This window comes from Lepisosteus platostomus, chromosome 4 (assembly GCF_059453375.1).
Source record: "Lepisosteus platostomus isolate fLepPlt1 chromosome 4, fLepPlt1.hap1, whole genome shotgun sequence".
Taxonomy (NCBI): Eukaryota; Metazoa; Chordata; class Actinopteri; order Semionotiformes; family Lepisosteidae; genus Lepisosteus; species Lepisosteus platostomus.
In genome coordinates, this window is record NC_142614.1 from 23,610,707 (window position 1) to 23,623,858 (window position 13,152).

General features: G+C 39.3%; 1 protein-coding gene across 2 annotated transcripts in view; it reads right to left on the reverse strand.

The window, feature by feature from the left end:
• Positions 1-11,655, reverse strand: part of kcmf1 (potassium channel modulatory factor 1) — a 30,211-nt gene extending 18,556 nt beyond the window's left edge. Inside the window, exon 1 of one of the 2 annotated variants that reach the window (XM_088629102.1) lies at positions 11,432-11,655. In XM_088629102.1, the coding sequence (XP_088485228.1) occupies positions 11,432-11,447 (16 nt within the window). In that variant the 5' untranslated portion in view covers positions 11,448-11,655. Of the gene's footprint in view, positions 1-10,949; positions 11,270-11,431 lie in introns of those variants that run through there. The other variant, XM_088629103.1, reaches the window with a different exon arrangement.
• Positions 11,656-13,152: the final 1,497 nt, after the last annotated feature.

The following is a 13,152-nucleotide window of genomic DNA, read 5'->3' on the forward strand; positions in this document are numbered from 1 at the left end:
TAAAAACCAATGTGCAACTACGATAACATTAATAATTTAGCAGTACGCAGTAGTACAAATACACTCATGCTAATAAGTTTAAAGTAAGGGGGCAAATAGCATGGACAGTAGCTTAAGATGAGTTCAGCATCTAAGGCGCATAGCTTCCTCAAATCCAGCAAACCTCGCTGAAGCCACAGAAGCAAGCGACAGAAAACAGACAGGTGATTAACCGTGCACGACTATCGCAGAATTTACACTTTGGTCCAAGAGCAGGAGCTTGAAGCGACGGAGAAGGGGACTAAGCTGACAGCTCAATACAGAACACTGCAAGGTGCAGCAAAATGTAGAGTTTCAAAAGAGTTCTTAATGCTACTAAGCAGACATACTCATTTATTTGAATTCAGGTGCAGTGCCTTCCAAAGATGTAAACATTACTCCTGGGTATTTCTGTCAATTATGGAAGAAAAGCAGACAGACCCATTTTCAAACCAACCGATGAAAGAAGATAATGGAGAAAGGGCATGCTCCAGCTGAAGCTCACTGCACAAACAAAAGCAAGTCATATCTACTTGAAACATGTGAAGACAGCACAGGGTTTTAAATCCACTAAACTGTGGCACAACAAACGCCACAAATTGGAATTGGAATTCAATCTGACCTTTCCCGAATGTGGTTCGTCTTTGAAAAACGTTTACAAACGTATTTATACCGAGACTTTAGAAAATAAATTTAACGGTCTTACATTTTAGTTACCGCAATCTAACAATTTCATCTCAAATCCCTGCTTGGGACTATAAACAATTTTTAATGTTAAAGAAGGGTTTTCCTATAGTGAACAGGCCAGATCCTCATTGGACTGGTAAACCCCGTATTCAACCTTTTTTGGTTAGTCTCAACCATTACATAGGGATTTAAATATCTGATAAATAGTGTATATTGTATTAAACCATGATGTTCACTTTCCAATTTTTCATTAACTAAAAAATGCAGAAGTCATTCAGCACACCGGACCGCTCAGTTATATATTAACAAGTGCTAAATTCAAAACAATGAATCTATCATTGTCCTTCGGATGAGACGTAAAACCGAGGTCCTGACTCTCTGTGGTCATTAAAAATCCCAGGGCGCTTCTCGAAAAGAGTAGGGGTGTAACCCCGGTGTCCTGGCCAAATTTCCCCCCTGGCCTTTACCCCATCATGGCCTCCTAATAATCCCCCTCTATGAATTGGCTACATTACTCTGCTCTCCTCCCCACTGATAGCTGATGTGTGGTGAGCGTTCTGGCGCACTATGGCTGCCGTCGCATCATCCAGGTGGATGCTGCACATTGGTGGTGGTGGAGGGGAGTCCCCATTACCTGTAAAGCGCTTTGAGTGGAGTGTCCAGAAAAGCGCTATATAAGTGTAAGCAATTATTATTATTATTATAATTATCACAGTACCGAAATAATTCAATTTCACAAAACTCACTGCTGAGCAAGAAAGTCATGGCGCCAACACCAAAATCTGTAGGATGACACCAAATTTGCCGACGTGCATTGTGGAAACGGATCACAAGCATCTGCGGATATTTCACTGAATTGTTCTAAAGCTTGGAAGGGAATGATAAAACAAATATACCCCACAGTGCCTGCAAAGATGATGCCAAAATAAATACCTAGAAATACAGCAAGTGGAAGCAGGCAGGAAACACCTTAACACAGATGTAAGGTACATAGCTGTGTTATTGTGTAATGCTGGAATATTACTATATATAGCAATATATATGAAATACATGTATACATATTGAATACTGCTGGAATGTTTGTGAAACTTCCCAGTGATATGGTAATCTGGCTCATAATCGATAAGCTAGTAGTGGCAAGGCTCCGACATTTTCACTTTGTACTTTTCCTTTGAGAAAAGATCCTTCAAGCATCGACATCATCCTGCTCCCATCTTGAGTGGATGAAGGCATTCAGAGTTCTCTCACAAAAAAAACAACAACTTGCGAACAATATTAAAACATCACTGGAACAAAGGCCCCAGATGTCATAAGGCAAGCCTCACTACTAAACAGCTCTACAGTAAAAATAGCTTTAACAAGTCCAACTAGAACTTCCTAGCAAATGGAAGCCTTATTGTGCACAGTCTCCACTGTATCAACAGTGGTAAGCCGGTGAGAACTAGCAAAATAAGTATTCAATGACTGGTACCAACATGGTATTCACCTTTGTTGGAGGGTGGTAATAAAGACAGCAGCTACATATCTGTTTGGTCTCCTGGGGAATAAAGTTAAGTGTCTTTTAAAGTGAATGACTTATTTAAATAGAGTATATGCACACCAAAATAAGCCAACACATGATCATGTATATATAAATAATTACAAACTACATGATGATTAATTATCAATACAAATAAACGTCAATAGTTGTACCTTGTTTAATATGTTTCCAAGAAACACAGCCAATGATCTGCGAATATCTCTGGGGGACAATCTGGCGAAACTGGGACGAAGGTCTGCTGTGAGATGAACCCGGTTGTCACAGTTAAGAGTACTCAACTCAACACAGTTTATAACATCATAACACTACAGGTGTTATAACACTGCTACTGCTGCTTGGGTAGGACTTACTAGGACAGTGCACGCATACACAGAAATGATTCTCCACAACGGACGCGTCTTGTGAAAAAGAACGTTCTGCACTGGGAGGGCTGGAGGTGGAAAAGTCAGCACGTGGACTGCATCTCCCTGCTCCAACACCTTCAGCTGACGCTGCTGCACTGTTTTTTTCGCCAGTTCCCCTTACTGTGTCCTAAATTATAGAATTAAAATGTGAGAATTCATTGTTTGAGTGCCGTCACAAACACAGCGTTGCCAATTAAGCAACCATTATACATTCATACCACAGTGTTGATGTCCAAAATAGAAAACTGCCACTAATATAGCAGTTGTGATTAAGACGACCAACAAGAAAAGGGTATCATTTACAAACTAAAGTGTACGTATTAATACCGTTTTTGTAATAAAGATGGAACAGGAGGCGTTTTGTATCACGGGCTCTGACGCACTTTCAATGGAAAGAAATACTGTACTGAAGCTGTACATCACGCCGATATTAAAAATAATGTTATCTGGAAAGAAAAGCTATCAAGGCTTATTCCTTCATGTTTTGTATAAACCAGGAGAGCAGGGGAACTGCATGCTAGCATACTTGTGCACTAAAACACACAGTTTAGAATCTATACAAAATTAACATGTGCATAGAAAAAAGTTCCCATCATTTTCTTATCCCTTTCTGCTTTAACTGATGTAAGCAACTATTTAATAATCATTATTAATAATTCATTGCATATATAGACCCAAGGATCTCAATTTGCTTTACATATAGAAAGAAGACCCACTTCAACCATTACTGAAAAACAGCATCCACCCAAGTATTTACCAGCACAGCCGTTCAGGTAGAGAAGTTAGAAATTGCTTCACCAATAATGGGAACTTTAGGTAAGTCAGATAATTTAGTCCAAAATGGAATTGAGTCAGTTACCACACCTAATATTGTGAAAGGCACGACAGGATTTTTAATCACCACGTAGTCAGGACATCAATTCAACATTTCAAAGAAGAGCTCCTTCATAATTTTTATTTAACAGTGGTGCATTTCAATGTCTTTGCTGTTGACGTATCAGGAATGCTTTTTGAGAAACGTTCTCATGTTAAATTAAAGAGCAAATCAAACAACAAATGAAGTTATGGATTCTGGATGCGATTAAACATTTTTGGTATCAAATATTTGATAGAAATTACTGTTATATTAGCACTACATCACCTTAACTGAGTGTGTTGATTGGCCACAGGCATGAGATGTTTAACCAATCATAAAGCAATCAACTTTAACTCAGAGAGGAACCACTATAGTCACTTATCAAGGGGATAAGATGGACAAGTGTCTTCATGCCATTAGTATGTTGGAGGCTGGACTAAGCAAACTCAGCTCTCCATGCAGTGGAGCCAAATCCTCTTTAATGATGAGCAAAGGTTTTGTGCAGACCACCCTGATGGACAACAGCGAGCGTGGTAGAAAGCGTGGCACCGGCAATAGCTAATCGTACAAACTGATGGGGGGTCAGAGTGTGATGGTCAGTGTCTACTTGCTACAGGACTTCCATTCGGAAGGACCGGTATCAATCAGACTGCATGGAGCAACACTGGAAAAAAGTCCTGGGACCTCACTCGCTGCAATCCCTGTTTCTCCTCCTGATGTGACAACGCCTGCCCTCGTGCTGCTCAGGCAACAGTGTCTTCCTTGAAGGAAGAGAGTGAGCTATTCGCCACTCGCGAGCATCGGAACGGGGCAGGATCACAGAAGACTGCGTCTGCTGCCCAACACAAAGCATGTGTCACAGCTACACAGCTTGCATCACTTTCAACGCTGGCCACACAAGCCACCAGACTGTGACTTTCACAAACAGCCCTCCTGTTGATCAACACTGTCGATGGCAAGTGCTAATCAGCACAATCAAGTTACTTGGGTCATGTCTGTTCATTTAAATGTCAGTGCGCTTACTACAAAAAACTGAAATTTTCTCGATAAACTACAGGTTGGTTTCAGTTGGGATTCGTGATCACGTGTGATAAAATGCGTATAATACATTGCACGTTCCACTGAAAAAATTCAAAACAAAGTGGACGTGGACAAGACTCAAGTATAAATTCATTTCCTTTTCCCAAATTATTGCAAAAGTATAATGCAGAGCCCTGCACTGGGGTGACAGACATTTATTGCATGTAACACCAACACTACTATTGCATTTGTAATCACTTTACTGGCCGTTCTACTGACCTTAATCCTTATTATAAAAAAGTATATTGTGTTTTATAACATTATATAATCATAACCTTAAAGTATATGTCACTTTGCAATAAGATAATTTTTAACTTCACAGCAACAGAATCCTTATACGATTTAAATTGCTTTTGGTTTCTTTATGCATTCATTAAACATTAATCAATGCGAGAAATTGGTATGCCTTAACTGAAATTAACTGTCCAGACAAAACGCTCCTCAAAATTAAAAGATAGATAGATAATACTTTATTAATCCCGTAGGGAAATTGATGAGAAAAAGATTTAACACTGATTGTAGGGACACAGGTACATGAAGGTCACATGATAAATACGACATATGTATTTGATTTTTCTTGGCGTTGTCTAGTCTTCGTCGATCACACCTCGAACTCCCAACTGCCAACAAGTTAATAGCAAAGTCAAGCAAAGCATATCTGCACAGGGGTAGAAGCTAGGGTACTATTACAGTAAATTAAAAAACACAACTATATGTATAAAAGTTCTAGAATAAGAAATAAACACTATTAGATATGCAGCAATTTTTCACTGGGAGAGCAGCTTCAATCGGATTAAGCATTAAGACGGAAGACTTGTTATACAGCTTTCCTCATAATTCAATTAAATATGCTGATGAGACAGCTCAGCAGAATGACGAGCTTTACCCATCTTGAGGAGGATGATCAAGTTATATCTGCTTTCCTTTGAAAACAACTGTCAGTCAATGACACATGGAAAAGGGTTAGATAACGTCAGAAATGTATAGTGTATAGGCGTCTACATCCTGCGGAATACATAGGCTTAAAAGAAGCATTTATGATCCAACTACGTATAATTCCATTTAGAACAAAAGTTGGCAAATAATCCAATAACATTCGTGCTATAATAGTCATCTAATTAGATCACTTCCCTGAGGTGAAAAATCTGCTCCAGGAACTTGAGAGGAAACGAGGCATCTACTAGAAAGGGTTTATTTAATCGGCAACTACAATCTAGTGGATGTCTTTCACTGCACACCAAGTACGGGACCTACCAAAAAAACTTGCAATCTATTCTGTAGCAGAAGCAGGGAAAATGCGAAGAAAGTGTGGCAAAAATGTTAATGTTAAGTGCAGACCGCACTGACATTTGTGTCGGACCTTGCAACAGTAACAAGAACCAGAACCTGTGGGTGGAGCCGATAGATTAATGAACCAAATGAGGCACACACAGCCCACAGCTTCTCCCAGATCCTAACTAGAAAGCAGATGAAATGGTTCTGCACAGGCAGGATCGGAACAATGTGGTAGTCATCAACATGTCATTCCTAACAATTGGTGAAGAATAGCATTTAAAAACATCTCTCCTCATTAGACCACGCAAACAGAGCTCTCTAGAGAACTGCAGGAACCTCAAATTTAGAACCTCAAATTTAGAACTCAGGCTTTTAAAAGCTTCTAAAGCAAGAAACAAGAAAGAAAAGCTTGTTTTTGCGAGACTAACCCTGAGAAAATGAAAAGGGAGATGGGCCAAACGGACATGAAATGTGGACATTTAAACCATGATCCTCTGGGCCAACAATAGCAACAGTGTCGTTATGAAGCAGCCGGAGGATACACAATAAATACTAACACTACAAACGTATCAAATTGCTGTTGTATCACAGTTTTTCCTGTTGCTCAGACCTCTTTGTTTGCAACTCCTTGGTCTTAGTAACCAGTAAATTTCAGCAAGCATTTCAGTGTAGTTGCACAGTCCAAGTCATTGAATGTGGTGGCAGAGGAACCAGGGGATGGGGGGTGGGGTGAGGTGGGTACATGTCAACACAGAGCTGACTGTTTCTGTGTGAGAAGATCCAGAGAGCTCCAAGACACGACTGAGCAAAGTTCTGAATTTGATGCTTTCTCAAAACTGTTCCAGCAATTCATTGTATTGGATTGTGGAGTGCCATACAGTATATACTGCCAGGACATACCACACAAGAAACCACAGTGCTTGTCAGCTGACCTCTCCCGTGCCCAATTTAACATCTATTAAAGATGTTAATCTGCAGCAAAAGTGCCATTAAATGTTTCACAAAAAGCAGAACTACAACTAAAAGTCAATGAGAAACGGAACATGACAGAGTGCACCACCGCCATGCAAAATGTTTACAGTGTTCCCTGCAACACTGCAGCAGTCATTAAAAAGCCATAAAGAATTTTACACACTCGTTGAATTTTACACAGTTTTACTTTAGTCAAAATACACCTAGATCATTTCCTTTTACTGCCTTCCATTTAAATTAAAATCACTGGTTTCATTAGTGGGATACAGACTAGATACTGTACAAGCATGTCAAACACTTGTTCAAACATGTTTGGGTACTTTTGGAATAAAAGAAAGAAAACTCTTTACTTCTACAAATAGATGGAAAAACTACTAAAATTCAAGCAATTAAATGACAAAGTTGATTTCTGAGTTGGAAAGGTTTTATGAAGAAATGCTTCCACAGATTAAAATGTATGCCACAGAACTCTACAACCGTTTCTGTAGGTCAGCAAGAACGTTTTAAAGTCTAACTGCTTCAGAGATCTGGAAGAACTCAAGGCTTCTGATTTTGCTCCCAAACTTACAAACTAGTCATGCAGGTTTTAAAGACCTGGTACCAATGTCACTTCAAACACATAATTCAATTAAGCAATTAAAGACTCAGAAGATGTTGCAAGAACTACCAGCTATGGAACTATAGCTAAGCTTGGCAGGAACATCAACATAAAAAATCCAGGGTGTATAGCCTACCTTTAAGACAACAACAAAGTGCACACTGACAAGTTTAATGCAGAATTTTAATTGCTCCCAAGTAGCATGGCTGTGCCTGCATCACAGGGTGGGCCTGCTTTAGCTATTCTGACATGAAACCTTCCTGAAGAAAAGAAATTCAGCTAAGTACCAAGATTCACACAGAAACGATACTTCACGGTTTTGTTACTGGGCACTGCTCCACTATTTAGCATGGCATCTATCCAGTCTCTGTGCAACCTACCCCAGACTTTGTTTTGTTCGATAATACTGCTTTAATACACTATCATAGTAATTTTGCTTGATATTAAATCGCAATGTTAATGGCACAATTATATGAAAACATACAATGGTTTTTCAGTCCAGAATAATTTGCAATTTCTGAAAACCGTGCTGAATGAACCTTCAAGCTGATATATAAAATTGATCACCTCCTAATATCTTCAACAATGTACAAAAAAAATCACAAAAATAAAACTTGAGGAGATAAACCACGCTGGTCTCTCGTAGACGTTATGAGACAAAGATAGGGAGTGTGCATGACAGATCTTTAACTCATCCTTTATACAGTTAACAAGTAAATCTGTATTGTGACTGCAAAACACAGCCAACTGAAGATGATGCTTTTAAAACCTGAAAAGAATGTTCAACACATCCTAGAAAAAGCTATTAAGAAAAAAAAATGTAAAGCACTTGACTATCAGCTGGAATTACTACAAATTAAGCACATGCTATTCAAAGACTGAATGCTTTCTAAGGACTATATTTTTTACAACGAAGGTATTATCTACTTTGTCTAAATTTAAAATATATACCATATTTCAGTAAACTGAGAGGCATTGCATGTGTGAATGTTCAAGCAAAAATACTATCGGAAACAACTTTAAAGTGTTCAATTAACTTCACTTAAAGACGGTCAGTGAAAGTATAGGATACCATGTGTTTTGATGCAAAGGTGGACAAATCCTCTGTAGTATTAGAAAGAATTATAGATTTTATAGATTTAAACTTTGCTCCATTCATCAATGCACAATCATCCTGAACTATGTAATATGATACTGCACCCAGTTCTTCAAAGTATTTAAACATATACTAAAAATGTGGCTTTTGGACATCTATAACTCCAATAACTGATTTATAAAGCTACTACCCAACAATTAAAGTGTACACAATCACCAGCATCAATATTAAGAAAAGCATAACAAGAAAACACGCTCCCACACTTCTTCAGTAAGATATCTAAATAATATATACACTAAGTTGTAAAAAGCACAAAAAAGTAAATTGATTTACTGACAACCCATATAATATTAGTACAACTTGGGAACAAGTTGCAATAAATCAGGCTTGGAGAAAAACAAAAAGTTTTTCTAAAATCAGCCTGGCACTTTGATGTATTCCTTCTTCCAGCATTTAAAAGCACCCTTTCATGTTGTCTTAACAGAAATGTTGGCAAAAGTGTCGCATTTTTTGCCTTTCCAGATATTCTTCCCCAATAGCCAGAATCAAATACACTCCTTAACTGAATTTAAGAAAGCACTGACACAAAAGCAAAGGAATTTTTACTGTGACAAACAACAAATCTACCACAGATACAGAATGCTGTTGAGGACCATAATAGTACCGTTTGTGATGAAAGAGCTGTGAGCTAGCAAAGTTAGGATTGTATAAAACAAGTTTCAGAAATCAGACCTCCTTCCAGAAAGCTGCAATGTAATTGGGACGTTTCAAGCATTGCAATAGGGATGAAACTATTATTTTAGAATATCTTTCCACTTTCACAACATTTGTGCTTTGGGCCATATTGCACTGAAAACAAGCAAACAAGCTCAGACTTAGCTTGTGTCCTTTATAAAAGGGGTTAAATTACAGTACTTATTTCTACATCTCTACCACTGTGCCTATCGGGGTTTTTTTGCATCACAACCCACATATATTCTACAGTGGTTGATCACTCTGACTAAGGTCTGCAAGTCATCGTTTCATGGTAAACGGTGCCATTTACCCAAAATCTGAAAGAGAACAAATTCAGTAATGAGGCAAATTAAGTAGATTAACGAAGCAGAGATTATTGGAAGAACTTCTTCAAAAATGTGGAAGGGATTCAATCTTTAATATAACGGAAGTTCAGTAAAAACCTGGGTTAAACTAAAGTTCTTAATTTCAGAGCTGTGAATCCTAGTGAACACAAAATCTTAATCAGTTTAGTAGATCTGTAATTCAGTAAAATCTATAATTAAAGACAAATTGTGCAGCTGAGTCATTCAATCATAACGGCCAATGCCTCCTGTAATTCCTTGATTTAAGGTGCACAGATAAAACTGGTCTGGATACCAAATTAAATACCACTTGGATGTTTTCGCATCAAGTGGAGTCTTTTCGTTCATAAATTACCACTTTCAAACTATACATAAGCAAAGCAGCAGTCTAAACCCAGGATCAATGCTTATTAATTTTTTATGTCACCCATTGCACTGAGGCTGGTAAAAAAAAGAACTCTGAACAACTTGATCAACTCTTTGCTTTTCTGGATTAGGCAAAAACCGTTCACTGATGTGGCTCATGCAGACCTTCAGAATCATTTACATGTGTAAACGCTGGATTTCGGTTGCAAACACGCCTACCCCGCAGATACATCTAGGTCTCTCCCACTACCCAGTCTTCCAAATATTTCATAGCATGAAACAGCACTGCACACACACACACGAAACGCTGAATAACCGGAACTACATTCATTAAGGTTTATTTTTTTCAGATTTGGCTAAGGTTTAAACGCAGATTCCTCCTTGTGAGCTACGATTTACTGTAACATGCTTAGTAAAATATAATTCCTCTTCCTCCAAAAGTTACCCTGCAATATCACAGCGATTATAAACCATCAGTATCGTCACTGCAACCCCAAAAATAAAGAACACAATGTTTAAGGGGGCTTATAATTTTGAGAAAGGCAAAGGATTCAGATGGTAGTAAACTGCTTGTACAGCTGATTATGTAACAAGACAGCCAATACCTAAGTTAAAAACTCATCTGATACGTATATTACTTGTGAAGTATATATATATAAAAACATGTCAATGCACTATTAACTCTTAAACGAAATTCACCTTTTCTTAATACGTAATCAGTAAATATCGACAGCCTATTGAGAAAGAAGATTAAATTATGAGCAGTAAAACACAACACCATAACAAGAAGTAACTTAAAACTCCCCAACAGTCCAGAACAGCCAATCTCTTGTTGAAACCCAGCCTTAATATTTTGTTTTTTCCAGAGTCGGTATTCGACAAAATGAAACCCGAAAAGGCACAATAAAGCAACACCCAAGCAGTAAAGCGGTCTCGATATTTCCTTGACAAATTCAAAGCGGTGGCTCAAAGACGCACCGTGCCCTGTCTGCTCTCGGAGTAGTAGGCCTCTGACAGGCCTCATCCTTGCATCGGCCACCTTGATGACAGTGCAATCAGCACCTCAGTGGCCGGGAGTCCGGGGGGGGGGGGCTCGGAAAAATCCACGATTTCACCCCCGTAGCGACATCCGAAGAGGCACTACCTGGGCCTTCTCCGAAAGCTCGCAGTTCGCTCGTTTCCGTGCTCTGCCTCCCAGCAGGGCCGGGGCTCTGCCGGCTTCGACCCGAAGGAGATTTATTTGGAGGCTCGTCCTTGCGCTTACTCGGCGCAGTCAGGCTCCGGCTAGTTACAGCCCGAGAGAGAGGGGGGTTGGGAAAAAAAAGTGGCAAATTTTCATGGCGGCCGCCATCATGCGCCTCTTCCAATGCATTTCAATACAAAACATGGCAACCCCCTCCGCCGAGCGCCGCCGTCTTCGTCCGTCTCCCTCTTTATGGCACCCATTTTTCCCCGCTTACCTTCATGTCGGGACATCCTACAGACGCTGACACAGCCCCCTCCTTGGGCTCCCTGGCACGGATCACACAAGAAGATGCCGCTTTTGAGAAGTGAAGCCGGGACTCGCTCTCTCTCGCCTCTTTTCTCATGAAGATGGATCCGGAGCACCCAGCTCTCTGCCTCCCCCTCGCAGTCTGTCACTGCTGTGCTGCCGGAGCGCTGGAGGACTCCGATCGAAACGCTAGAGGGCGCGCCTCGCCCCATGCTTCCCTACTGACCTGGACAGGGCGAGCTGGCTGCTCTTTACTGAACGAGTCCCGAGCAGCGCGGAACTGGCTACAATCTGTCATTTTTTTTAACAAAACTTTATTCAGTGAACTGAAAAATTACAAAGCACCAACAGCGCCGTATTTACATTTTTCAATAACATCAGAAAGTTTTAGTAGAAGTTGGTTAAAATGCACTCTTGAATTAAATTGCTACCATGAATACATTGAAGAAAAATATATTTTACTGTCATTACACTTTATATTTTTATCTTTAAGAAATTCGTCTGTTACAAATTTAGATTTTTCAGTCTATGGAAGTCATTATGTATCAAGATTAATAATAACCTATAAATCCTTGTGAAAACTATTTTGTATGTTCTGTGTGTTTATATCTCTCAGAGACAGAAGTTTATATTACCGCGTTGCGCGGATGAGTATTTTTTGTGTGCTTTTTTGTTCGTCTCCTTTACGTAACATTGCTACGCAACACAAAAAAAATATGATGATATGTCGCTTCTTTAAACTTTTTTTATACACATACTGTATGCAATCGTATATTCTAAGACTCATCTCATACTTCCAGACCTTTTAATCAGTATTGTATTCCTAAAGCATGTAGCATAAATATCTACTATTTACATGAGCAACTCCTAGGCCACTTGTGATAAAAAAACAGCAACTTGTCGTATATGTTTGTGTTTGTCCTGTTTTAGAACATAAGCTTGTTTATCTAGCCTGTTTAAACTGGTAATAGTTAATTGATGCCCTTATTTCTTTCACGTTATCAGCTATAAAAAACGTGGCTGAACTGCTTGTTCCATACCGCTACAACCCTTTGGGTAAAGAAATGCATCATGTTCTTGGTTTTAAATTGCTTCCATGTAATTTCCACATGTACCCACTAGTTCAGATTTCTGCTTGAAGGCTACTTGGTCTAGTAGTGGTAAGGCTGGGTATATCCAACTGGTTGTTGGTTGTAATTATTTATCAGATACCTTTATGCACAATGGCATAGTAGTATGGTGATGGTCATTAGGGCCTCATGGCTCTAGAATTCTCTGCTCATTTATGGGCTGGGGTGCCTTCTGTGTGAAGTGTACATGTTCTCTGCATGGGTTTACTCCTGGTGCTCCAGTCTGTGTTCACCTCACAAAGACATGCTGATATGTGGGTTTGTTATTCTAAATCGCCTGCTCCACAAAGATATTTTCATGAAGACGCTCACATATTCATGGGCATCCTGTGGACTTCCCTTAATAACAGACCTTACTACAGCATCTTGTGGAAGGAAGTGGATTCATTGTTGGTAAGAAATTCTAAACAGCTCATTTCCTGATACCCAAGAATTATAGTTCCTCCCATCTGATCATTGACACAAGTGCTTCAATATCGACCTGAAAGTAATAGAATTGTGCATGGAGACCTTTAATCAGTTCCTAGTAGGGATTTGTTTGTGTCCATGAACACGAGCT